Source organism: Onychostruthus taczanowskii, unplaced genomic scaffold, assembly GCF_017590055.1.
Source record: "Onychostruthus taczanowskii isolate IOZ18803 unplaced genomic scaffold, ASM1759005v1 scaffold18, whole genome shotgun sequence".
In the NCBI taxonomy this organism is placed as follows: Eukaryota; Metazoa; Chordata; class Aves; order Passeriformes; family Passeridae; genus Onychostruthus; species Onychostruthus taczanowskii.
In genome coordinates, this window is record NW_024499017.1 from 7,112,226 (window position 1) to 7,135,462 (window position 23,237).

General features: G+C 49.5%; 1 protein-coding gene across 4 annotated transcripts in view; it reads left to right on the forward strand.

Moving 5' to 3' along the window:
- PLEKHG4 (pleckstrin homology and RhoGEF domain containing G4) overlaps positions 1-16,970 on the forward strand; it is an 86,102-nt gene extending 69,132 nt beyond the window's left edge. Inside the window, exons 14-24 of one of the 4 annotated variants that reach the window (XM_041400520.1) lie at positions 5,394-6,337; positions 8,211-8,460; positions 9,026-9,115; positions 9,440-9,664; positions 10,575-10,745; positions 11,223-11,439; positions 12,040-12,156; positions 12,243-12,509; positions 13,099-13,295; positions 13,840-13,915; positions 15,119-16,970. In XM_041400520.1, coding sequence (XP_041256454.1) covers positions 5,394-6,337; positions 8,211-8,460; positions 9,026-9,115; positions 9,440-9,664; positions 10,575-10,745; positions 11,223-11,439; positions 12,040-12,156; positions 12,243-12,509; positions 13,099-13,295; positions 13,840-13,881 — 2,520 coding nt within the window. In that variant the 3' untranslated portion in view covers positions 13,882-13,915; positions 15,119-16,970. Of the gene's footprint in view, positions 1-5,393; positions 6,338-8,210; positions 8,461-9,025; positions 9,116-9,439; positions 9,665-10,574; positions 10,746-11,222; positions 11,440-12,039; positions 12,157-12,242; positions 12,510-13,098; positions 13,916-15,118 lie in introns of all 4 variants that reach the window. The other 3 variants (XM_041400522.1, XR_005952375.1, XM_041400521.1) reach the window with 3 other exon arrangements.
- Positions 16,971-23,237: the final 6,267 nt, after the last annotated feature.

Consider the following 23,237-nt stretch of genomic DNA (forward strand, 5'->3'; position numbering starts at 1 on the left):
GGAATGTTCTTATGGAGGTTTAGTTTGCATTTTGCAAACTAAAAATGCTAGTGGTTTAGTTTGCATTTTGCTTGAATTTGGGGTCAGTTGGAATGCTTTCTCTCCCTGTTTTTTGCACTGTGAAGGGGTATCTGGCTTGTGCCCAGCCAGGGTGTTCTCTGCACACTTCAGTAGCTCTTGTGTGAAGCACGGCCCCTTCCCCCTCTGCCTTGTCTCTGGTTACCAGGCCCCCAATCTGGTATTTAGGCTAGCAGCATTTGCTTGTGAATAATCATAGCTGAGATGATGCACTGAAGCAGAGGCCCTGTCTCAGTCTGGCTGTAGGGGATAATGTGCAGCACAGAGCTGGGCACAGCCAGGGTATGGACTCCCTCTGGACAGATGGGAAGGTAGGATGAAATCTGTTTTTAACCAACACACAGACTTGCCAAGGGAACATCTGCATATCTTGAAGTCTTGTTCTTTCCCTGCTCCTTTCTTCATGGGTGCTGTTAGTATTGGTAGGTGGGAGCCTGAGGAAGGCCTAAGGCAGATCCAAGTGTGTGGTGAGCTGACCACTTTCTGCTGAAGCTGCTTGGCCTCTGAGTTAGGCTTGTCACTATTTGCCAGCTGACAGTTCTTGTGGTAAGTAAGGTAAGCCTGGGTAATTTTGCTTTCAATATATTTTAATGTAAAATAGCTTTTTAATCGTGGTCCTTCTGAACTGTCAACATATTAAGCAGTCTCCAGCCTTGGGTCCCTGCTAACACTGTGCATGCAGCAGTCTGTGACAAGGGACATGCCAGTGCTGTGAGCAGGAGTCGCTTCTCAAGTCAACCTAGAGCCATATTGGACTTCAGAGGGAATAAGCCCAAATGAGCATCTGTAATGGCAGTAGCATTTTCTTGCCATTGAGCTGCATTTACTTTGTGGTGTTTTGGTAGGTCCCTGTCACTCTTTACTCCTGTGCTGGGAGTGCTGCAATCTGTGTCTGAGCTCCACTTGGATCAGTACCAAGGCCATGGGTGGCCAGCAGAGCAGGGCAGCTGCAGGACTCAGTGCCTGTGTGACACCCTGCATAGCTGTTGGGAAGTGCTGTGTTTAGTTCACAGCAGTACCTGTGATGTTTTTAATTTTTCTGGCTGTACCAGTTTTGCCTCTTTTGCTGCAAGCTAACCTCATTTTGCTCTTAAAGCTCACAGCTGAAGTTAAGGACATTTAAAATGAGCACAGTGGTGGTGAGAGGAGGTCTGGTTAAATGGGGGCTTGTGTAGTTTCTTTCCACAGAGACCTACAGTCAGTTGTGTCTCACTGAGAAACAGCAGAGTGGAGTCCAGCCTGGGTGCAGGAGCTGCACCAAGATGGACCAGGGTTTGTTTATATCAATTTCTTTTTTGCTGTCCTTGGCAGTGTTCTCAGCTGCTATGCTGCTTCCCCCTCTCTGAGCTGTAGAAAGCAAGGGAGATGGGGGCTTCCAGTCCTGGAATATCACCACAGAAGAATAAGAAACTTGGTCTGTCTTGTTGCTGTGCTTCAGTCATCATACCCACAAGCATGATTCCATCCCTGCCTGTATTGCTGCTCCCACCAGGGCCATTGTTGACTGTCTCAAGATGCATTGTGCAGGCACTTGAGATTCCAAAGGAAACCTTTTCACAGCAGAGTTAGTTACCCACCCGGGTGCATTTTAATTCTGCAGAAAGTTGATCTGACTACCTCTGCCTATTCAGACATTCAGTTTCCTATTTGTAAAGAAATTATAGTTACTGTCATCATGTCACCACAGGAAGGGATGAAGGAGGTTTGGACAAAGACAGGCCCCTGAAATTGCTCTTCTGGCATATATGTGAGATGCACAGTGTTTGCTCCTTCTTTTGGCTACCCAAAAGGTGTCTTAGAGGTCACTTAACCTTGAGTATACAAGGAGTCTGATAGGCTTGGGCTGGGGAGGTGTAATTTCTGAGTAGTGGCTCAGGTGAGGATCCAGGACCCCTGGAAGGCTTTCAGTGCTGGCAGTGTGCCCTGAGCCAGGGCTGAGCAACTTCTCTGGGCCTGTGTTTGCAGATGGTACTTAAGTGGTGCCAGCACCAACAGACTCCAGGAGCTCTTGTCCTCGCTGTGCTGCCATCCTTGTCCATGGTGAAATGATCAGAAGACCGGCAGAGGGTGATGGGTTTGAGGGTTGCACCATAATCCAGTGAAGTCCCTGGCTTTTCCTTACAGCATGGCAGGTCCCTGAGAGCCCTGGGCAGCCTGGCAGGACCAACCTGTTGCTGATGCCTGTTGCAGGATAGGTCAGTCCTGCATATGCAGGAAGCACATTTGTCTTTAATCCTGTAATTGAGAGGTTCAGTAACAACTTGCCTGTAAAGATCAAAAGCTGAGGTACAGGATCTTTCCTGCCTGGTTGCTGTCATGGTTGGGAAGATTTCAGCTTCCCTGCGCACAGGTGCCTCCTTTTATCTGAGCAGCTCTAGCAGCTCTGCAGGGAAGCTGTAGGGCTGCCTGCTCCCCAAAAGCTCTCATCCAGAGGGCCATATCCTGGCTTGGCTGAGTGTTATTTGCAGGTGGGGGACAGGTGACAGCAATACCCCTGCCTGCATGAGGATGGGGGCACACTTGGTCCCTGGAGAGGATTGCCATTTATGTGCAAAAAGGGGCAATTGAAGCAGATGATGTGACTGGAGAAAGCCTTGGTGGTCACTTAGCATGTTACCAAGCAAAGCTGCAGGATGTGGAGGGCTGCTCCATTGTGCAGGGAACAAAGCTGAGCTATTTGCTGGCCTGTGACAGGCACTGGTGATGGAAGGAAATGCCATCGAGATTGCGAGCCATTTCTGCTCAGCCCTGGTGTCCTTGCCAAGAACGGACAGAGACCATATGAAGATGAGAGGTGATGGGGGTGCTGTCCTGTGTGCTTTGCAGCCCTGATCCCTCCTCACAGTCATCACACGCAGATCTGCAGAGTTTCCAGGAAATAAAAGAAGTCTCTTTTCTCTCTCTCCTGTCTGCATGGAAATGAGTACCCCAGCCTTAGATAAGGCCTTCACAGGGCATCTGCTTTCCTGACTGGTTACTGTAGAGTCCAGGCAGGCCTGCAGGATGTCCCTCTCCTGCGTATTGCTCTCAGCACCCTCTTTGACAGCCCTGCGTGTCTTTTGAGCTCAGCTTTTCCCATCACTGAGCAAAAGGCAGCCAGCATGCAGCCTTCAGTGGGGATCACCCATTGATGACCATAGCCAGAGAGGTGACATGTGCCCTTTCTTAGCTCAGATGGATGACCAGCCCTTGCTCTGGGCAGAGCTGTAGGGGGCTGGTGTTGGTTTTCCTACAGCTGGAGGGGGCAGCTCAAAACCCCACAGCAAGAACAGGCCATCTGTCGCTGCTGTGCAGATCTGCTGGGCTTGGGGATTCACCTTGCCTTGAAATGCTTCCACCTCCAGGAAACAGAAGAACCTCTGCATCAAGGAAAAATGCAGATTCCCACCAGAATCTGACATGTCCTCTGCCTCTGCACATCCCTCCTGGCTGCCAGAAGTGAGCAGGTCTGCAGCATAAAGCCTGGATGAAGAGAGAGGCAGGGCAGGGGCCTGTTGCTGCTCTAGGCAGGGTGATGGGAGGAGAGGGGGCTGCTGCTCTGTGCTGCAGTTGGGTGGCACTGGGAAGCGTTTTCCCTGAGCAGCTGCTGGTGTTTCTGAAGCAGCTCCTTGCTCTGCATGAGTAATGGGGCTGGCTGCACGCACACCATGCAGCTGCAGCTCAAAGGAGAATGTGGATGGCTGTGGGAGCTCCTGGGGAATCTGGCCCTAGAGTGGCTCTGCTCAGGCTGCAGGCTGTGCTGGCATTCAGCTCTCCTACAAACAGCAGCGTTTGGCTGTCAAAACCATCTCCATCCAGGGACTGAGCATCATGTGAATGAAATACCTTCTGCCCTGCCTGTCTCTGTCACCAGCAGAGAGTGAGCCTGGCACCTGATATATTTGACCAGCATGTCCGTGATGGGGATGCAGTGTCTGCTTGCATAAAGCTTGGGCAGATTTTCTTGATGTCTAAAGCTGCATAAAAGTAAGTGATTTATGCTCTGTGAGTGAAGGTTGCTACAGTGAGGCTGCTCAGGAAGTGGAAAATGGAAAAACTAATCACTTTGTTCCTGGCACTAATAATGAGTGTTGTTTCTCTGCAGGTATACAGGGCCTGACAGGTCAAGTGGTAGAAATGGTCTGGCTCACTTCTGGGCATCCAGTGATGTTTCTGCACATCCACTGATGTTGGGCAGTTGGGAGAAGATGCCAGGCAGCCCTGTCCAGGGTGTTTTCCCCACCTTGTGTATCTGATTTCAACAAATAACCGTGTGTGTTCACTGATGACCATTAAAATTCTCTAGCGAGGTCTACAGCAGCTGGTCACATCTTATTTTTTCTATCATTAAATCTTACCATCTCTGCTTTATAGGGAAAATGGTGGCTTATGAGCCTAAGTCAGATGTTTGTCTTTCTTCTGCTTTTGATTGATGACAGGTCTTGGTGCTGAGCCCCATTCTTCCCATGGTGATAAGACACTCACTCTTCCCTTGTGTTTGTCCCACTGGACCACATTTTGTCCCACTTCTCTTGGTTGACTGATGCAGCAGAACTGTTTTAGCAAGGCCAGCATATGCACCACTGCTAGAGTTAAGCCCCCTGAAGCTGCTTCCAGCATTCCTGGAGTATTAGAAATAAACTGCTGAGCTCAGTATTTGACTAACGAGCACAAGCATGTAGTGCAGTGGCAAGCAGAGCCAGGCAGGCAGAACACAGCACACCACACAAGCTGCCAGCAGACACAGAAAATGCACAAGCTTCACGGTCTCATTTTCTTCCTTTTTGCAAGGATGGGTCAGATCATTTGGGCTGATCCACAGAGCCCAGCTGTGGCTTCTGTGTGCTGTCAGCTCCAGAAAAACAGGGTAGGGAGCAGCAGTCCTATTGCCTGCAGCTTACTGGTGCCGTTTGACCTTGTCCTGCTTGACAGTGGTGAAAGTCGCTGGGCAAAAGAGGAGAGAGAGTTCCAGGCTTTATACTGAGCAGGACCACACTGAGGTGTGAATTCCTGCAGTCTTAGCAGCAGCTTTCCCTGGGCCCCCCTGCCCAGAGAGGACAAACATGCCCAGCAGTGTGGGCGCCTGCTCACAGGGACCTGGCTGGGAGGTGGGGCTGTGGCAGAGCAGCCAGCACAGCTGAAGCCCTTTGCATAAGGGGCTGTTTGTTTTGCTGAATTGTTAAGCCCCATTGACAATACACCCCCCCCCACTCTCTACACTCAAGGAACTGTGGTGGCCAGACACTGATCCTTTCTCTTATCTTCAGGCACTGAATTAGGGTTGTTCTTCACAGAGTCCCTCTGACTGGCTGTTGGGTTTTGCTCTCGCTCTGCAGGCGTACGAGTGGGCCTTGGAAGGGATGCGACACCTTGCCTGTATCAGCATGGAGGACTGCAGCTCCGCCGAGCACTGTGCAGATGTGATCAAGTCCCTTGAGAGTTACAAGAGGCAGCACCCGGACATCAGTGCTGCCCGCTTCCAGGAGATGAAGGAGCTGGCCTGTCGCCTGAAGAGTGACAAGGGGCTCAAGCAGTGGAAATTTGCATGGTCTAAATGCCAGGAAACCAAGCTGGTTTTTGAAAAGAAACTCGAAGCAGCCTTGAGAACAAGGAAGTCTCTGCTATCAGAGTGCAGCCCAGCTGTTGGGGAGCAGCCCCAGGCTGGCAGTGAGACTGGTACTCTGTCCCACCGGAGGCACTCTGAGGGGGCCACCTCCAGGTCCCACTGGGACAGGACTCAGAGCACATCTCATGGCTACAACAGAACCAACAGCTGTCTGGAGTGGACTAGGGAGAAAGCTCCCTCGCCCTCCCTGAGCTGCCCTGGTGATGTTGATGCTGGGGAAGTATTTGTCTGCCAAGCTGCTCTCAGCCCTGGTCCTCCCTCAAGCAGAATTTCTTTCACCAGCAGGGCTTGTAAGTCTCCAACGCTGCCTGAAGAAAAACCAAACCTGGAGAGCATTTTAGAAACCCCAGAGGTGAAGCAGTCTCCTACATCCACTCCAGTCCCTGGGAAGCTGCCTCCCAGGAAGGTCCTCCGGAAGGCTCAAAGCTTTGACCTGCCTTACGGTGAGAGCCTGTGGTCCAGCTGCCAGAGGAGCGAGCCGGCCAGATACGGCAACACCGGCGTCTTCATTAAGGGGCTGGAGGTGAGCAGCACTGAGCTGGTGGACAGGACGTTCGCTCTGCGGCAGCCAGCTGTGAGCAACTGGGCGGCAGACTGCCTGCTGGAGGGACAGAGGGGCTGCCTCTCCGGGTCAGAAGCCAAGAGCTGGGGCAGGTAAGTGTCTGGGACATTTGGTGTTCCCTTTCTCAGGGTGGTGAAAAGGCAGCCAGCAGAGATTAGAGGAGCTCTGTAGTGCTGGTTACTCTGGCACTGGTTACAGGACAGATGGAGATGTAGCTCCAGCTTGCCTGCATTTGTGTATGTGATGCTGAGCAAGCCCACAGGGATGTCCCCACATAATCTGGCGCCTTTCTTGGCGGGGCGACATAGAAATGGGATTTGTGGCTCTTCCCTCACAGTGTGATTCCTCTAGGACGGGAAACTTCAGTTCCCAGACAGGAGAGGGAGTCTCTGAACATTGCTTCCATTAGAGGATGAGGGATTACAGAAACAGTATTCAGTGACCTAACAAAGCCAGGAGTACAGGTGCAGTGGGAGAGCAGAAGCTCAGGGCATTGTCCCCCACACTTTTGGGAGTGCTGTACCCAGACTGGTAGGGAGGCACATCCAGCACCTTGTGACAGCAGCTTCACAGGTGAGGAGGTGTTTGTATTTGTGCTTTGGGGCTGAAATCTCTGGGTGTCCAACAGCATTTGTGTTGTTTTCCTTCTCTATCCTTGAGAATCTCAACTTTGTTGTCATACTGCAATGTGTGCCTATGCTTTGGAGTGCCCAGGGATATGAGCTGTTCTTGACAAAGGGTCTCCAGGCAGGTCTTTCAGTTACTCTCCCTGGAAAAAAAATAAAATGTAAGTAAAAAATTAATGGCAGAGATGATAAAAGAGTGCTGGATGCTGGGGCACCATGGTTACTACTCGTGAGTGAAATGGCTGGGGATAGTGAAGTCTTCCAGAAGGGGGCTCCGATATCCCTGGGATACCCAGAAAAGCTCATGGCAGGGAATGTGCCCCAGCAGATAGCAGAGTGACCACTTTGCTTCTCAAGGGAGCAGTGCAGCAGGCCTCCCGTGTCCGTGGGTGCTGAGACAGTCCCACTTCTCTGTTCTCTGGACAACCAGAGGAGTTCACTTGAGGGAAGGCTGAAATGCAGGGGAGGAAGGGACACATTGGAGTGGTTATGTTTGGTGCTACACTGCCTCACAGTGGAAACTTCGAGTACCTAAGAGGCATCCTTTGAGATATGTGAGAGCAACCCATGCTAGGAACTGCTGTTCACTGATGAGGTATTAGGGCACTTAAGTTTTACTCTCTCACTTTTACTAGGACAAGCCCAACAGCACCTAGTTCTAGAGCTACTGTTCTCCCAGGGTTAAAATTGCTTCCCACAGTCTCTAGTCATCAGACGGAGTCCTCAAGAAGTTACTGTGACTTCTGCTGTCACTGTTGTTTCAGGAGAGCAGCCACCTGCAGAGCAGCCCCTTGTGTCCAGAGCACAGGGGCTGGGTGGGCCCAGGGGTGTGTGTCCTGCTGAGTTTGGGTCAGCATCACAGCCAGCCTTCAATTCTGTGATTCCTGAATCCTTAGAATCACAGAATATCCCAAGCTGAAAGGGAGACCCAAAAGGATAATTGAGTCAACTTCTGACTGCATTGGACCACCCCAAGAATCACACCGTGTGCTAGAGAGCCTTGTCCAAATGCTTCTTGAGCTCTGACAGGCTTGGTGTCATGACCACTTCCCTGGGGAGCCTGTTCCAGTGCCTTACCACCCTCTCTGTGGGTGAAGGACCTTTTCCTAATAGCCTCAGCCTAAACCTCCCCTGACACAGCTTCATGCTGTTCCCTTGAGTCCTGTCAGCACTCACGGTCAGAGCTTTCACAGACAGTTGTGTATCTGAGCTCGGACTGTGCCAAGGATCATCTCATTTCCATGTTGGGTGTCAGAGAGCTCTTCTGTAGCAATAGTCCAGTGCTTTGCAGGCACTCTGCAGCCTGGGTCCCTTCAAGGCTGGGTGTCTCCTGTTGCAGCAAACTGCGGCACATCATCGATGAGATGGTAACCACGGAGCAGGAATACGTGCGGTCACTGCGCTACATCATCAACAGCTACTTCCCTGAGATGGAGCGCCTCGACCTCCCCCAGGACCTGCGTGGGAAGCGCAGTGTCATTTTTGGAAACCTGGAGAAACTCTATGACTTCCACAGCCAATACTTCCTTCGAGAGCTTGAGAGCTGCTGCAACCACCCACTGAGGGTCAGCCACTGCTTCCTGCGACACGTAAGGCATCAGCACCTTGCCCCCGGGGTCGGGCTCTTCCAGGCATGAGCTTGTTTTCTCTGCCTTTCCTATTGTGCTTTGCTACCAAGAGACACTGCCAGGGAAACAAAATGTCTGCTCCTTAAAGCCCATCTGTTTCTCCAGGGATGTCCCTTACCTGTTTTCTGTCTGTGGTGTCCGAGGTAATGACTAGAGTGAGCAGAGAGGTGCAGACAACTCTGGGAGAAGAGGGCTGCTGGGCAGAAGCACAGGGACACAGGTCTTGAGATCATCTGCCCCATGCATTTTGCTGCTTCATGGTGTACCAGGTACCAGGTGACTATTGGGGTAAGGAAGAGGCTAGGGATAGCAGAACAATGAATCAAGAAGTCCTAGCTACTCTGGGAGTAGGAAGACAAGAACATTCCCTGGCTCTTAGTGAGCTTGAAACAAAGTTATTCCTGATATTGGAGGAGGCTCTGGTGCAGCCTAGGAGAGGCAGAAGTACTAGAGTAACCTGCCAGGGTCGTGGCTGTCACCGTATCCTGGGTGCATGGGTCTCACTCGAGGATGGATCTCTTTGCAGAAAGACCAGTTTGGAATGTATGCGCTGTATAGCAAGAACAAGCCGAAGTCAGACTCGCTGCTGGCCAGCCATGGGAATACCTTCTTCAAGGTGAGTTCCACTGCCTGTGTGAGGATTGCTCAGTGTGTTTGGTCACTGATCTGTTTAAGCAAGGCCAACTTACCTGCCTGAGGCAGGCTCAGTGTCTTCTGCTTCCCTGGCACAACTCTGCACAGTATGGAAGGGACAGGGCAGAGGTGCAGTGAGGGCTTGAAAAAGGAGCCCAGCACATAGCAGCATTGGTCCTATGGCCTTGCATTTCCCCAAGAGTACTCATTTTCCCTGAGTATCCCAGTCAAGAGGTGTCAGTGCTTGCCTGGGGGCACAGGGTTCTCCTTGGGGAGGCTGCTGCCTTCACTCTGCTGCATTTCTCAGTTCAAGCAGGTGCAGCTGGGGGATAAGATGGATCTGGCCTCCTACCTGCTGAAGCCCATCCAGCGGATGAGCAAATATGCCCTGCTCCTGAAGGACCTGATCAAGGAGTGCAGCGAGGCACAAGAGCAGGAGCTGGTCTACCTCCGTGCTGCTGAGGAGATGGTGAAGTTTCAGCTCCGGCATGGAAATGACCTGCTGGCCATGGATGCCATCCGTGACTGTGATGTACGTTCAAGAGTCTTCCCCTTTCCAGGGCAACAGAACCACACTTATTCCCCTTCTCTAGACTTGGGGTCTTTGGATTGTACGGTGAGCCTCCCCTCAGGTTCCCCCAGTGATCAGAGTGCTGTCTGCCAGCGCAGCATAGCAGGACTGCTGAGGCATGGGGCACGGGAGCAGTGGGGCCTGGAGGTTTCCTTGATTTCCTAGGGCAGACAGCCTCGGTGCTGCTACCTGAGCTTGGTGAGCTGCTTGTAGTAAACATGCTTCCAGATGCTTACCAGTGATGGGAGGCATCCTGGAAGCCCTTGCAGATGGCGTCCTGCAGGCTGCTTTGGACCTTCCATCTCTTGAGCTGTCAAAAGGGTCAGGCAGATTCCAAGAAGGAATTCAAACTGATGCCAATGCCAAGGGTAGGGCAAAATCAACTAAGTGGTACTTGGAGAGGCATGCAAAGTGCAGCACTGGAGAAGGAGAAACCCCAGGCCTCAGGGTGGAGTAGGATCAGTCTTGGTCAGGAAGAACTGAGGAGCTGGTCTTCTGACCCAGATGAGCTCCTCGCAGTGGATGGAACTCATTTCCTCCCCATGAGAAAGCTCTGGCTGCTGCCTGCAGTTGCCATTCCAGAGGTTTGTCACAGATCTGCACAGGGTGACAGAAGAGGGTCATCTGTGGGTTACACTTAGGAGAAAGGTTCAGCTCTCCTCTGAGCTTGGAGGCAGTTGTTTCAGCCTGATGTGGTCCCCAGCAATGCCATGCAGCCCGACTTCTTTGAGAGCCCTCTTAAGATGTCAGGTAGCTGAGACTTCTTCACCACCTGGGCTACAGCCATATGGGACCATGTTCTCCAAGTCCAGGTCTAGGGCTGCCTGGGTCATGCTGGTGGAGTCTTACAAGGATGTCCTCTCGTGTCCAGGTAAACCTGAAGGAGCAGGGGCAGCTGGTGCGGCAGGACGAGTTCACCATCTGGCTGGGCCGCAGGAAGTGCCAGCGACACGTCTTCCTCTTTGAGGACCTCATCCTCTTCAGCAAGCCCAAGAGGATTGAGGGTGGCTTTGATGTGTATATCTACAAGCGCTCCTTCAAGGTAAGGGCAGCCCTGCAGCTCCCTCTTGTGTGGGAGGTGTCCATGGCTGGTTTCCCCATGGCACATGCCTCTGAAATGGGAAGCAGGAGCACCTTCAGGAGAAGAGCTGCACCCACCACTTCTAAGCCTCCTCCAAACCATGCAGTGAAGCCAGAAGGGGATATTTCACTCAGTAATGCCTAGGCCCTCTGTGCTGTGGGATCTGGGGCCAGAATTTTCTGAGAGTCATGGGGTATGGGGGAAAGGCAGTGTGTACATGGAAGGGAAGTGGTGGTAATTCTGGATGGAGCTCTAGAAACTGCTTGAGCTGTCTGTGCTCAGCCGTGTCCAGGACATACCTGCTGCTTTCCAGACTCTCAGGCTCTTTCCTCCTAGGTCTGCCAAGCTAGGGATAGCTCTAGCACAAGGTTCAAGCAGCTCACTCCTTTTGCTGCTGCTGCAGTCTGGTTTATGCTTTGCTTTTCCTCTTCCTCACAGACTGCAGACATTGGTCTGACGGAGAACTGTGGGGACAGCGGCCTGCGCTTTGAGATCTGGTTCCGAAGACGGAAGTCCAGTGACACCTACATCCTCCAGGCCAGCTCAGCTGAGACTAAGCAGGCCTGGACCAGGGACATTACCAATATCCTGTGGCAGCAGGCAGCCCGCAATAAAGGTGTGATTCCTTCCTGGAATTCCTTCTGTGCCGCAAAAGGTGCGGGAGCCCTGTTCAGCTCATGCTGTCCTGAGTAGGTTTGGATCCTGTTTCCAGGCAGCTCTGTGCAGCAAGCAGCTGTGTGCCAGCATGCAGCCTCAGGAGCATGTGCTGGGCTTGGCTGGGCATGTCCCTTCCCTGCCCCTCATCCCCAGAGAACTCCACTGGTCCAAGCTCTGTATGACTGTAGACACCCACCTGTTCTCCATGAACAGAAGATCCACACTCAGGGTTCCCTGTCCTGTGAGCACAGGCTGTGGACCTGAAAGACTTGCTGGTCTCCCCAGTGATCTGGCCCACTACTGGAGCTCACTACTGAATCATGCTGACCAAGTCCCTCCTGTCCCCCACAGGCTTCCCGCTTGGCAGCACTCTAGTAGGTGGCATGGCACTGAGCTACTTGGCTGGAGTAGGGCATGATTGCTTGTTCCTGGAGGCTCCACAGCGCTGGGGAGGGCAGCAAGGGGAGAAGAGATCCAATCTCAGCAGTTCAGAAACAGCCCAGCCCAGGAGTGCTCTAACCTGTGGCTGAATAATGCCTGTGGGGAGTGTTGGGTTGGGTCAGCCTCACAATGTGGCTGTGGGTCTCTTCCTCCCCAGAAATCCGTATGCAGGAGATGGTCTCCATGGGTGTGGGTAACAAGCCATTCCTGGATATCAAACCCAGTGAGGCAGCTATTAATGACCGTGCTATCGACTACATCATGAAAGGCAGAGGTAGGTGCCAGCTGTGCCTTCCCCCTTGATCCATGTGATTGAGGCAGGACTGGTTCTCAGGGGGTTTTTTGTATGTTTTCTGTCAGGTGCCAGGACCAGAGCCTCAATTGCAGTGTCTCTGTTTGACCATTCCAACCCCTTCAAGAGGACACAGACGCAGCTCTCCACCAGCAGCACCCCCACTGCCTATTCCCCTTCCTCCTCCTCCTCCCTGCTGGGGCCCCTCAACCTCCACATGTACCTGGACCAGGCTCTGCTGCCAGGGGTCCTGGCCCCCAGACGCCCCTTGGACATCGGCACTTGCATCGAGGAAGATGAGCTGGAGCACGAGACGAGCAGCCAGCCCTCAATGAGTACGTATGGCCCTGCTGCTCTGCAGCCCCTGGGATGTGTGGGCTCATCCCTGCACCTTGTTCTGTGCTGTGTGGTCAGACCAGGCTTGCTGGGGTCATGGCAGTCCCTGTCTCCTACCCAGACCAGGGCATGAGGGCCCTGCCCTTCTATGCCAGCTCTGTCTCAGATTCCATGAAGGGAGTTAGCTCAAATACAGGGCTTATAAAGTACCTGCTGAGCTGCAGCCCTATCCATGGCAGGCTTGGTGCTGTGTACTGATGCTGCTGTGGTCTTGGGGACATGTGTCCCTGCTCCTCTGGTATGAAGAGCTCTGTCCCTTACCCTCACCAGCCTGCACCCGTGACCCTTTGCCTTCCCTTGTGTGAACTTCATTGGCCAGCTCATACCAGTCACCAGCATCATTATAACTCTACTTCCTTGTGTTGATTTCTTGTCTGTGGCCTTAAAGAGGCCCAGACAGAAGTGTGGGTGATCTGTGGGTTTGTGTGGCCAGTGCCTTTGCAGACAGGTACATTATCAAGTGTATGTGGCATGGGTTATATGCAGCCCAAAGTTGTGGTTATGAGTGACCTTCCTCTCTTTCCCCAGCAACAGAGAGCTCAGAGTCGTCGCACTGCATGTCAGCCACTGGCTCCAGCGGCTCCGACAGTGGCTGTGTCTCCAACGTCCCACAAGAAAGCTTCTGTGAAGACATGGGCTCGCCCCCTTACATGCCCGTAGGCCCACAGCACAGCTCTGCCATGGAGGGCAGACCCAGGTTCACAAACAGCCAGTACATTTCTGCAGTAAGTGCAAGCAGCCAAAACACTCTCTTCACTTTGCCTGCTCCTGTAACTGCCTCCCCAGTTCAAGCCGCTGCCTCTCACAGGGGGACCGAAGATGCTGCTTTTGGGCTTGGGGTGACTGTGGGGAAGTGACGTTTCCTCTTGCAGAGACCCTCATCCTCTGGGGTGGGCAAGAGCCCTCTGGTGCAGGAGCCACCCCTGCGGTGGCCAGGACCCCTGAGGAGATGAGCTGGAAAGGACCTGCAGTGCTGGAGGCTGCACAAGGAAGAGATGTTGCACAAAGAGGAGCTATAATGCTGCCGTGGGCTGGGGTACATATATAACCTCCTGGAATGGCTGGAGCTCTGCTGCACATGTTGCCAAGCTCCTTTCTTGGGAGGTTTGGGCCTTTTTTGGGGAATGATGAGAGGGAGTAGTGGGAGCCTGTTGCTCTGAAATGTCAGTGTGTTCCTGAGAGTTCTCAGCTGCTTCCCTTCCCACTAGATCGTGTCCTGATGCTGTTGTCCTCTAACCCCGTACTAACACTGGCTTCTCTCTTCTGCAGAAAGCAGGCCAGGTCACCATAAGTCCCTCAAGAATAGTGTGAGCCCCTCGGCCCCGCCTCAGGAAGTGGAGTTGTTGTAAGTAGCCCCTGCAGGGGATTTTCCAGCAGTTCTGAGTGCTGGTCAGGTGTGTCAGTAGCTCCGAGTCAGGGGAACCTCACCCTCAGTTCCTCTGTGAGTTTTCCCCATGCATTCCTGACTGGTCTCTGAGGCTCTGATTTATCTGGTTACAGAGGAGCAGCTCCCATGGAGCCACACTCTGAACAGCTGGTCTGATGCTTTCTGTCTTGCAGAAGCAAAACAAACAAAATCACGTTCAGGTAGTAAAGGCTTGATCACCTCCTGAGTGTTCAGATGAGCTGCTTTCCTCTGAATGCTGCCCACCTGTCTAACCACTAATCTATTTCTTGTGGCTGTTTGCCAAAATCCTGCTCTTAGTCCCTCTGAACTGTCCTGGGGAATCACAGTATTTTCCCCAAGGTAGATTTATCCCACAGTTTCCTTTGAACCTCCAAAGGAAATGGTACTTTACCAGGCAAAGGAGCCTGCTAGGTTATGGTCAGGATGTCCTGAGGGAGCTGCCAGATGTTGCTTCAGTATTTGGTGATTTTGGGAGGATGCCTTATCTGTGAGCAAGTCACTGTTGATCCAAGGAGGGTGAACCCTGAGAGGATTTGCAGCCAAGCAGGGCTCCTGCTTGTGGCTGGCAGCCCTTGGTGTCACGTCAAGACCCACTCAAACCAGCCTGCTCTTGTCCCAGCCTTTTCCTCTCTGTCCTTAGGGCTGAGCCTCCCTTTTCACAGGGAGCAGAGGGGTACAAGCATGAGAGAGGCAGAATTAGGGCTTGAATGGTCAAGGCACAGGGTGGTGAACGGCTCGTAGGTTTGGCACTGTGGGGTGTGACATCATGCAAAGCCCATGGCTCGTGACCTGCAGGAGCAGGAGTTCAGAACCAGCTGTACAGAACCAGCCAAGGTTCAGATTTAAGATCTGAGCCCCTTCTGGAGGGTCACAGATGAGACTTTTGAAGTGGCCACAGAAGCAGTAGGGACAGCAGCACATAGCCTTTGGGCGACTCCTGAGGCACAGAGGGAAGAGCTGTGCTTCTCCAGTAAGGCTCTTCCACTAAAATATTCTTTCCCCACCAAAATTTACCTCTGACAAACAATGGATTTCAAGTGTTTGTGAAGTCACTGCTGGCCAGGACAGAGGGCCCTGTGGGATCCTGCCACATCACGGGAGTGCAGCTGGTCTAACCCATTGCACGGTGCTGTGTTCCAGGTTTGATTGCCATTTCAAACTCACTGAAGACCCCAGGCCTCTGACCAGCAGAAGGACACAGTCTCCATCCGTGAAGATATTTTTTGCCCGTTATCAGGCTTTTTCAAACAGCCCAAAACCTGACCTCTGCCTGAGGCGAAGTCCCAGGAAGGCTTCTGTCAACTAAATGTAATAGCTTTGGTGTTGGATGGGACCTTGGGCATTTAGAACTTATTAGCCCTATATTTATAAGTAGCATAGCAGTTTGGGAAAAAAAAAGTATTATTTTTAAAGCTATGAGTTGTACAGATTTTTATTACAAGTGACTCTGTTACTATTTGTTGTGTAAGCTGCACATTTTATAAAGTTTTTGGAAGGACATGAAGAGAAATTGAGGTATTTAAAAAAAGTAGTCTAACTTTCTGTTTCAGGGTTATAGTGGCCTGAAGCTCAAGATTTAATGTCCTTCCTTATGTTCTAAATATGTCTATCGTAGCAATAATTTATTTCCTTGGCTTAATACTTTCATCCTAATAAAAGCAATTTCATTGTTACGAATTGTTTCTTCAGATGGTTCTTCCAGTGCCTTGGTGCTGAGCTCATCTCTCTCATAACCATCTGTCAGCTTTGCCACTCTGCTGTGCCACCTCTGCTCTGAGTGCCAGCTCCACCTGTAAATCCTCAGTGCATTCACCAGAGAAGGGGGAGATGCCCAGGCAGAGACTCCCCTGATGCCAGTGGGGAGGCTGACCCAGAGAGGGGCTTTGGAGCAGCCAGCAGTAGGGGTGAGGAAGAGGGAGCTGTCTGGTGGAGCTCCGGAGGCACCAAAGTTCCTGGCTCTAATTTTAGCCACTCGCCCCCTGTAGCTGCTGTCCCAGTGCAAGTTTCTCTCTCGCCCTGCTGGCTCCGGTTTCAGTGGCTTAGTTCAGGCTCCATTGTGCTTTGTCCTGGCTGTGCCCCTGGTTTTGGACTGACAGGGACTGGCTCCTTGCTTCATCTCTGACTCAGCCCCTCTTCTGGTACTTCAGTCCCACTGTTGTGGCTTGTTTGAGGAGCTTTGGTTGTGCTGGCATTCGAGACCAACAGGTTTTGAGTGTAATGGGTTGATCATAATGCTGAACCTTAAGTGCACGTTGTTTGAAGTAACAGCATAACTGGAGGACAAACAAACCCTGTGTTCCAAGGTGGCTTTTTCATGAGGAACTTCCAAGGTTACTGTGTGGCTGTGACACCCTCCCTCTGTTCTCGGACAAAATGAAAATTAGCATTTCTGCAAACAGTGGTTACTTGGCTGCCAAGCTCCTGTTTACTCCTGGTTTATGCAGAGCTGTAAATCAGGCTCCTGCAGGTGTGAGAGAAGTGCTACATTTGGCCTGAGGAAGAAGATGGAGTAGTAATTTATATAACTGCAGTTTTTTCCCCTTGGCAGACTGGGGTGTTACATCCCACAGCCACCCTGGAGACAGTGTTCCTTAAAGTTTGGAAATTCCTGTACTGTATGTAAAACACTTGTTTATTTTTAATAAGCTGGATGTTTTTAAACCTTGTTCTTTTTTCAGACAGCAAAGAAAATACGTTTGACACCTTTGTACAAAATTGCGTGGGAAACAGTTATACAGGGAATATTTTACAAGTTGCTATTTTGAGATAATTGCTGGGTTAGTGCAAGGTTTCTGGACTGTCAAGACAGCAATAGCTCATGTCACAAGAGGGAGAGGAGTTACTAATGCAACAAGAGGAACATGAAACGTCTGGAATTTCTCAGTTTCAAAGGTTTCTAAATTGCTGGAAAAACCTTTAGCATTGTTTACCTGACACTCTTTTTTCAGGGTTTGATTGATTTGTCTAATAAAGGTTATTTTCTTTATATGAATCTTACTTGCATTGTGTCATGATTGCAGCATGGGAGCCTGGGCTGCAGGAGGAGACAGGGAGCACTGAGAGGAGCAGTTGTCCCTGGGGTGTCTAAATACCCCCTCAGAGTACTGGGGACTGGTTGAAGTAACATTTCTCTGACTAAACCTAACCCAGCAGGTTACTGGGGTGAGGCTGATGGTGCCTTTTCATTTTAAACACTGAAAAGTACACAAACAAATTTTTCCCCCTATTCCATATCTGGCACCCAAACAATGAGAAAAAAATATTTGGTTTTATTGGCATAAGTAGAAATCTTTCCACTGCCAACCTTGACTCCCACAGAGTGAGCTGCATGTCGGGAATCCCAGATTAGACAATGCATTTTTGAGAGGGTGCAACCAAAATAAATGAGCTCCTAAACCACAGGTGTTTCCCTGAAATCTTTGTCAGAATTGGAATTTTCAATACTTCTTCCAGCCTTTCTACAAGAAGTGACATTCTCTGTCTCTTCTTTCTTTTTTTCTCCCCATTTAACTAACCGGGGATAGATAAAGTCTGATACTGAAAAGCAGGAATCCTACTCTGCTCAGGACACACCTCACATGGAAAATTCGGTGGCATTTTCCACAGGGAATCCCCTGAAGAGGGTAGATGGGTTCCATGAACTGTTTGGAAATCCACCCTTCCCAGGAGCACCATTATCTCTGCTAGTGATGGCCATTGTGCTTGGCCCTACCCAGTTCATACTCCCAACAATTCCCAGTCATAGCTTGGCCATTCAGGTTTTAGAATTGTAAAATCCTGGAATGGGTTGGAAGAAACCTTAAAGGCCATGTCATTCAAGCCCTCTGCCGTGGGCAGTGCCACCTTCCACTAGAGCAGGTCACTCCCAGCCCTGCCCAGCCCAGCCTTGGACACTTGCAGGAATGGGGAGTGCAAGAATTCTGATTTGGTGGAATGTGGAATATTCACATGACACTGGTGTTTTAAGGCATCTCGACTTGTGATGATGGGTAAATTTTATGGACCCAGCAGATTGCTGTGCCTGTGAAGGGAGGGTGCCCTCTCTGTAAGCTCCCTGACTTCTGACCATGCAGTTTTGGAAAGCGTTTTTCAGCCTTAGAGCAGGGACACCAGCAGAGGGGGCAGATGGAGTGTTTTTCACCTGACCATGCAGTTTTGGAAAGCATTTTTCAGCCTTAGAGCAGGGACACCAGCAGAGGGGGCAGATGGAGTGTTTTTCAGCTGGACTAATCTGACTTTGCTGATCTACCCTAAAAAAAACACCCACAAAAATCTGAAAAGATTTGCAGTTTTCCTTTTTGTTTAAGATGTGCAGACATTGCACAAATCCGTGATCACGGACTGGTTTGGGTTGGAAAGGGCTTTAAAAATCCCCTTGTTCCAGCCCCCTGCCGTGGACAGAGACACCTTACAATGGATCAGGTGCTCCAAGCCCGGTCCAGCCTGGCCTTGGACACTTCCAGGGATGGGGAATGCAGGAGCTGTAGCCCAGTGGGGTGTGGTCCTGGCCATAGCTCAACAGGGCCACGTAAATGTCACTGAGTTTGTTAATGCAGTGACAGATTACTGAGTTTTGCTGCTCTTCCTCTCCCAGCTTTGGAGATGGAACATCTTTAAACACTGCCTAAAAAAAAAAAAAAAAAGATGGTGGTAAATGCAAAATGTTAATATTTGATGTTAGAAATATCAAGAAGCATAACGTTTTTGATACAATTCCATTAAAAAAATAAATTGGAAATCAGAAGAAAGAGTTTAGATAAAGCTTGGAAGAAATGCAGATATTAATGTTTGAAAATAGACTTTTCATCCAGCCAGGATGTACAGCCTCACCCTTCACTGGCACAAGACAAAATTACACTTCAATTAAAATAAAAAATACTTATGGCTGTATAGCAAATTAAATCTTTGTTAGAGATACCCATTCAGTATTTTCATTTATGCAGATACAGAGTGTAGGGGAATAGGAAGAACTGTCACTTCCCTGTTGCACATGACAGTAAATTCAGTGGTGAATTTACCATAATAAATTAATTGGAATGAATTTATTTTCAGGCCAACTGAAACTCCTCACGTAGCAGTAGAAAGGGCACTGCCACCTTTTCCAGATTAAAACATTTGTATTCAATAAGATGGGGAGGTATAAAATTGTCCTCAAACACAGCAGCTGCTTTCTTTAACTGCAGTTAGGTAAAAACAAAACCATTAAATGAGCTCTTAGGGAAAGGTCAAGCATGAAATTTGGAGCAGTTTCTTTGCTCACCAAGCAGGGCAGATGGGTTGAAAGTGAAATTTATTTGGATACCTATCAGGAGCATTGATAACACAAACTCTGTGATGTTCTCCTGCAAACAATATTATCTAAGAATGAAAAAAAGTATAGAAAAACAAGCATAGAAAATCCCACTTGGCCTGCAAGAAAGGCTTCAGCTGCAGAATTAATGCTTATAGGATAAATTCAATAGAGCTGAGAAAAATGAAGGTGTCCAAACACAAAACTGTATCAGTCAATGAATAATTTATGATTATCAGCCTTACCCTGTGCAGGAGCTGCTTTCCACAGCAGAGATTCAGGAGACAGAGTGACTTTACTTTTGGGAATTGAGAAATACCATTCACTGACATTAAAATGAATTAACTCTTCTTCTGCAGATCCCACAACTCTCTCTGGTTCTTCCACACAGAAAACACTGAGGAGCAAGAACAAATCTGTAAATCTTAGAACAGCCTGATGTCTGGAAGGTGTTTAGGCTATTTCTCATACAAATGGCCGCAGAAAAGGGAGTCAAAAGCGTGTCTGGAAAAGGTTGGTGAGGGGGAGGGAAACCCTCTGTAAATGGATGCAAGAATTAAAATCAGCAGCTTCCAGAGACAGCCTGTAGCTCCAGACTGCAGTGATAATCAAAGATGTTGTGGGGAACAGGACTTTTTCATAGATAATCACATCATCTTCTTATTGCTGATACTGTTCAAGCAAGAAAGATGAAAAATTTTAAGAAAAACAGCTGGATAGTAAAGTCTTGATATTTCTGAGGTTCAATCCAATTTTAGGGGACAGTGGGAAGAAAGACAGGACCACCAAAACACCCTCATGACACCATTGCTCCAAGGAAAGCACTCCCAGACATTCCTGAGGGAATTCAGGCTGCTCAGGCTGCTGTTTGATGGGCAGCAGTGCCCAGCCAGCAGCTGCCCCTGCACAAAGGGGTCTCAGCCCTGCTCCCAGCCAGGGATGTGCCTTCATCTTCATCCCCAGGAAGGAGCAGGGCTGCAATTTATTTAAAAGCCAATTAATACAATGCTAATGTGACAGATCTCTTTAATTAGATGCTCTTTGTGTCATTTCTTAGAACAGGGAACAGGTGAGAAGCAAGACCCAAATAATAAAAAAAAACCCAAGGAAACTTGGAATATGGCAGCGAATAAATTAACTAATCCATTTGATCATGTGGGATTTTTAGTTAAAAAAAACTAAAGAGGGCTGTAGACAAAGATATAGGAGTGCTCATCAATACTTCATTAATATTTTATTAGTATACATTAATATTTTATTATTTACATATTTAAACTATTTTTCAGAATAATATTTTTTTAATTCCTCTGGAGATAAAGTCAGCATTAAAAAAAGAGCATCAGTATGAATACATGCAAACTCCATATCTTAATATCTATATTGTTTAATTTCTATATTTTATTTTTAAAATATCTGTATTTTATCTTTGTTAATAATTTATACTTTAAATATTAGTATCTAAATAAATCTGTGCACTAACAACTGCAATTCTGGGGCAGTGTCACAAGAAATGATGTTGCATTGTCCAAAGACAGGCCAAACCCACAGCAATGACACGAACAGGAGGGTGCTGAGCTCTTCCCTCCTCTGCTCCATGCCCCCCTGTTCCTGACATGCACAGGGCAGGGATAACACTGCAGATGCTGCAGGGAAATGAAGCAAAAATCTGTTTCCAATTAGGTCTCAAAAAAAAAAAATAAAAAAAAAAATCCATAGAAACTTTTCTGTTTAGAATTGTTTCCTGACATCACCTGAGCCTCCTGCCAAAAGTCCAGATTATCTTGGTGTGTTCCAGACTTTACTGCTTGTTTAAGTTATTTTTTTCGCACACCTATGCAGGAAGGCTTGGAAAAAGCTGGTTTTTTTTCTTTAGAAGTGTGTTTGAGACAAGTACTTCAAAGTGACAGAAGGGTTTGCTTAAACTCTCAGCACGTTTCGTTCACGGACATCCATCGCTTCCGAGGGCTCAGCAGCACGGCTGGAAAGGCTCCCAGGGCTTACCAGACGTGGGGAAAACTCTACAGAAGTGATTCATTTCTTGTAACATTTATGACCCTTGTGATTTTGGGGATTTGGGGTTTGTTTTCTTATGTCTTGTCTCATCCCAAAAGGATTATCTGATTCGGTAGCTGGATGAAAGGCTTTGGGGGAAGCGTGGCAGCTTCCACCCTACAGGAGATGGATCAGGCTGCTGCTCCCAGCCACTGCATCTCCAGGAATCAAACACCCACAGAGTAAAGAGAAATGGAAGGAGCCTGCAGAGCCTCCTGAGCATTGAGTAAATGGGGCTGATGTGCTTTACAAGACTCATGAGAACTGATACAGAGCAACCACACACGTGTGCTGCCAGGGCCAGATGTGCACTATTGCCATTTTCCAGGAGCTTGGAGTCATGGTACAGCAAGAATGGAGTTACTCTAAGGAAGCCAGAGCATCACAGGGTGGATACCTGGGCTGCTGAAGGACCAAAATAAACTTTTTTACAAACAGAATGTGCAGCCTCTCACAGGCAGCTCTGGAGATTTTCTGCTGTGTGTAACCTCCAGCTGCTGGATCCCCTTTGTCCCTCAGAGCAGCCCAGCCTGGTAGAAAGGTGCTCAGAAAGCAACACCTGCAAACTCCCCCACCCTTCTCCCTGTGCTCCCTTCTGATGAGTTATTTTGGGGAAATGTCTGAGGTGCCAGGTGTTATTTCCAGGACTGGAAGTGAAACAATGGACTGAACTCCAGGAGCCCGGGGCTGTTGTGCAGGACAGGCAGAGGTGTGGGCTGGGCACAGCTCACCTGTCACAGCAGGACGTGGTGCCTTGTCCCAGCAGAATTCCTCCAGCTGTGTGTGCTTCTCGTAATGCCCCCCACTGCTGGCAAATGGATGGATTTGGGCACAGCAGAGAGCTATTTTGGGGACATTAACACACATTATACCCTTAATGAGGCTGGAACTGGTCACAGACTTCTAAGCCAAGTCATGAAAATGCCAGTTCAGTGAGCAGCACATCAGGAATAGTCTGTGCCTGATGAAACCTTTTCTTTTTTATAAAAATACCTTAGGTCAAAACAGAGAGGAGACTTGGTTGCCTTTTGCATTCACAGATGTGGTTGCTCCACTGATGTGCTTCCAGCTGTCTTAGCACGTGCTATTGATCTCTTGGAACAGCTTCTATCTGTTATTAAGGACTGTCAGCAATCTCTGCATGAAATATTAAAATGAATCTTGGCTGAAGGTGCAGGCTGTCAAACACAGAGCTCTGGGCTACAAGCTTAGAGCTCCAAGTACAAATGTTTTAAAATGTGATTTTGAATAAATGGAAATCAGCCTGGAGAAGAGAGGAGGAGACCTCAGAGCACCTTCCAGTCCCTAAAGGGGCTCCAAAAGAGCTGGAGGGAGACTTTGGACAAAGGCATGGAGTGCCAGGACATGGGGGAATGGCTTCACACTGACAGAGGGCAGGATTAGATTGGATATTGGGAAGAAATTCTTCCCTGGGAGGGTGGACAGGCCCTGGCACAGGGTGCCCAGAGCAGCTGTGGCCGCCCCTGGATCCCTGGAAGTGGTCAAGGCCAGGCTGGACAGTGGAAAGTGTCCCTGCCCATGGCAGGGGGTTGGAAATAGAGGATCTTTAAGATCCTTTCTAGTCCCAAATATTCTATAGTTCCATGATGAAATCAGTGTATCAGTTTTGGAAAAATATCCTTGCAGCAGGTGCCCTCTCCCAAATGCCTGCTTATCATTTAATCTCTTTTCTGCAACAATCTTGCCCCGAGTCTTTACTACCCACAAACCATCCTGCTGCAGCAGCTGACTAAAGAGAGCAGCCACACTGTTCCCAAAACCCCTCTTCCAGCTGAGAAATGCAGCAGTCATGAGAAATGCACCCTCATCCCCACTGGGAAGATGTGCATCACACACCTGTGAAGCTGTGCACACAGCTCTGGGTCATCCTGGAGGTCAGAGCAATTGTACAGTTGT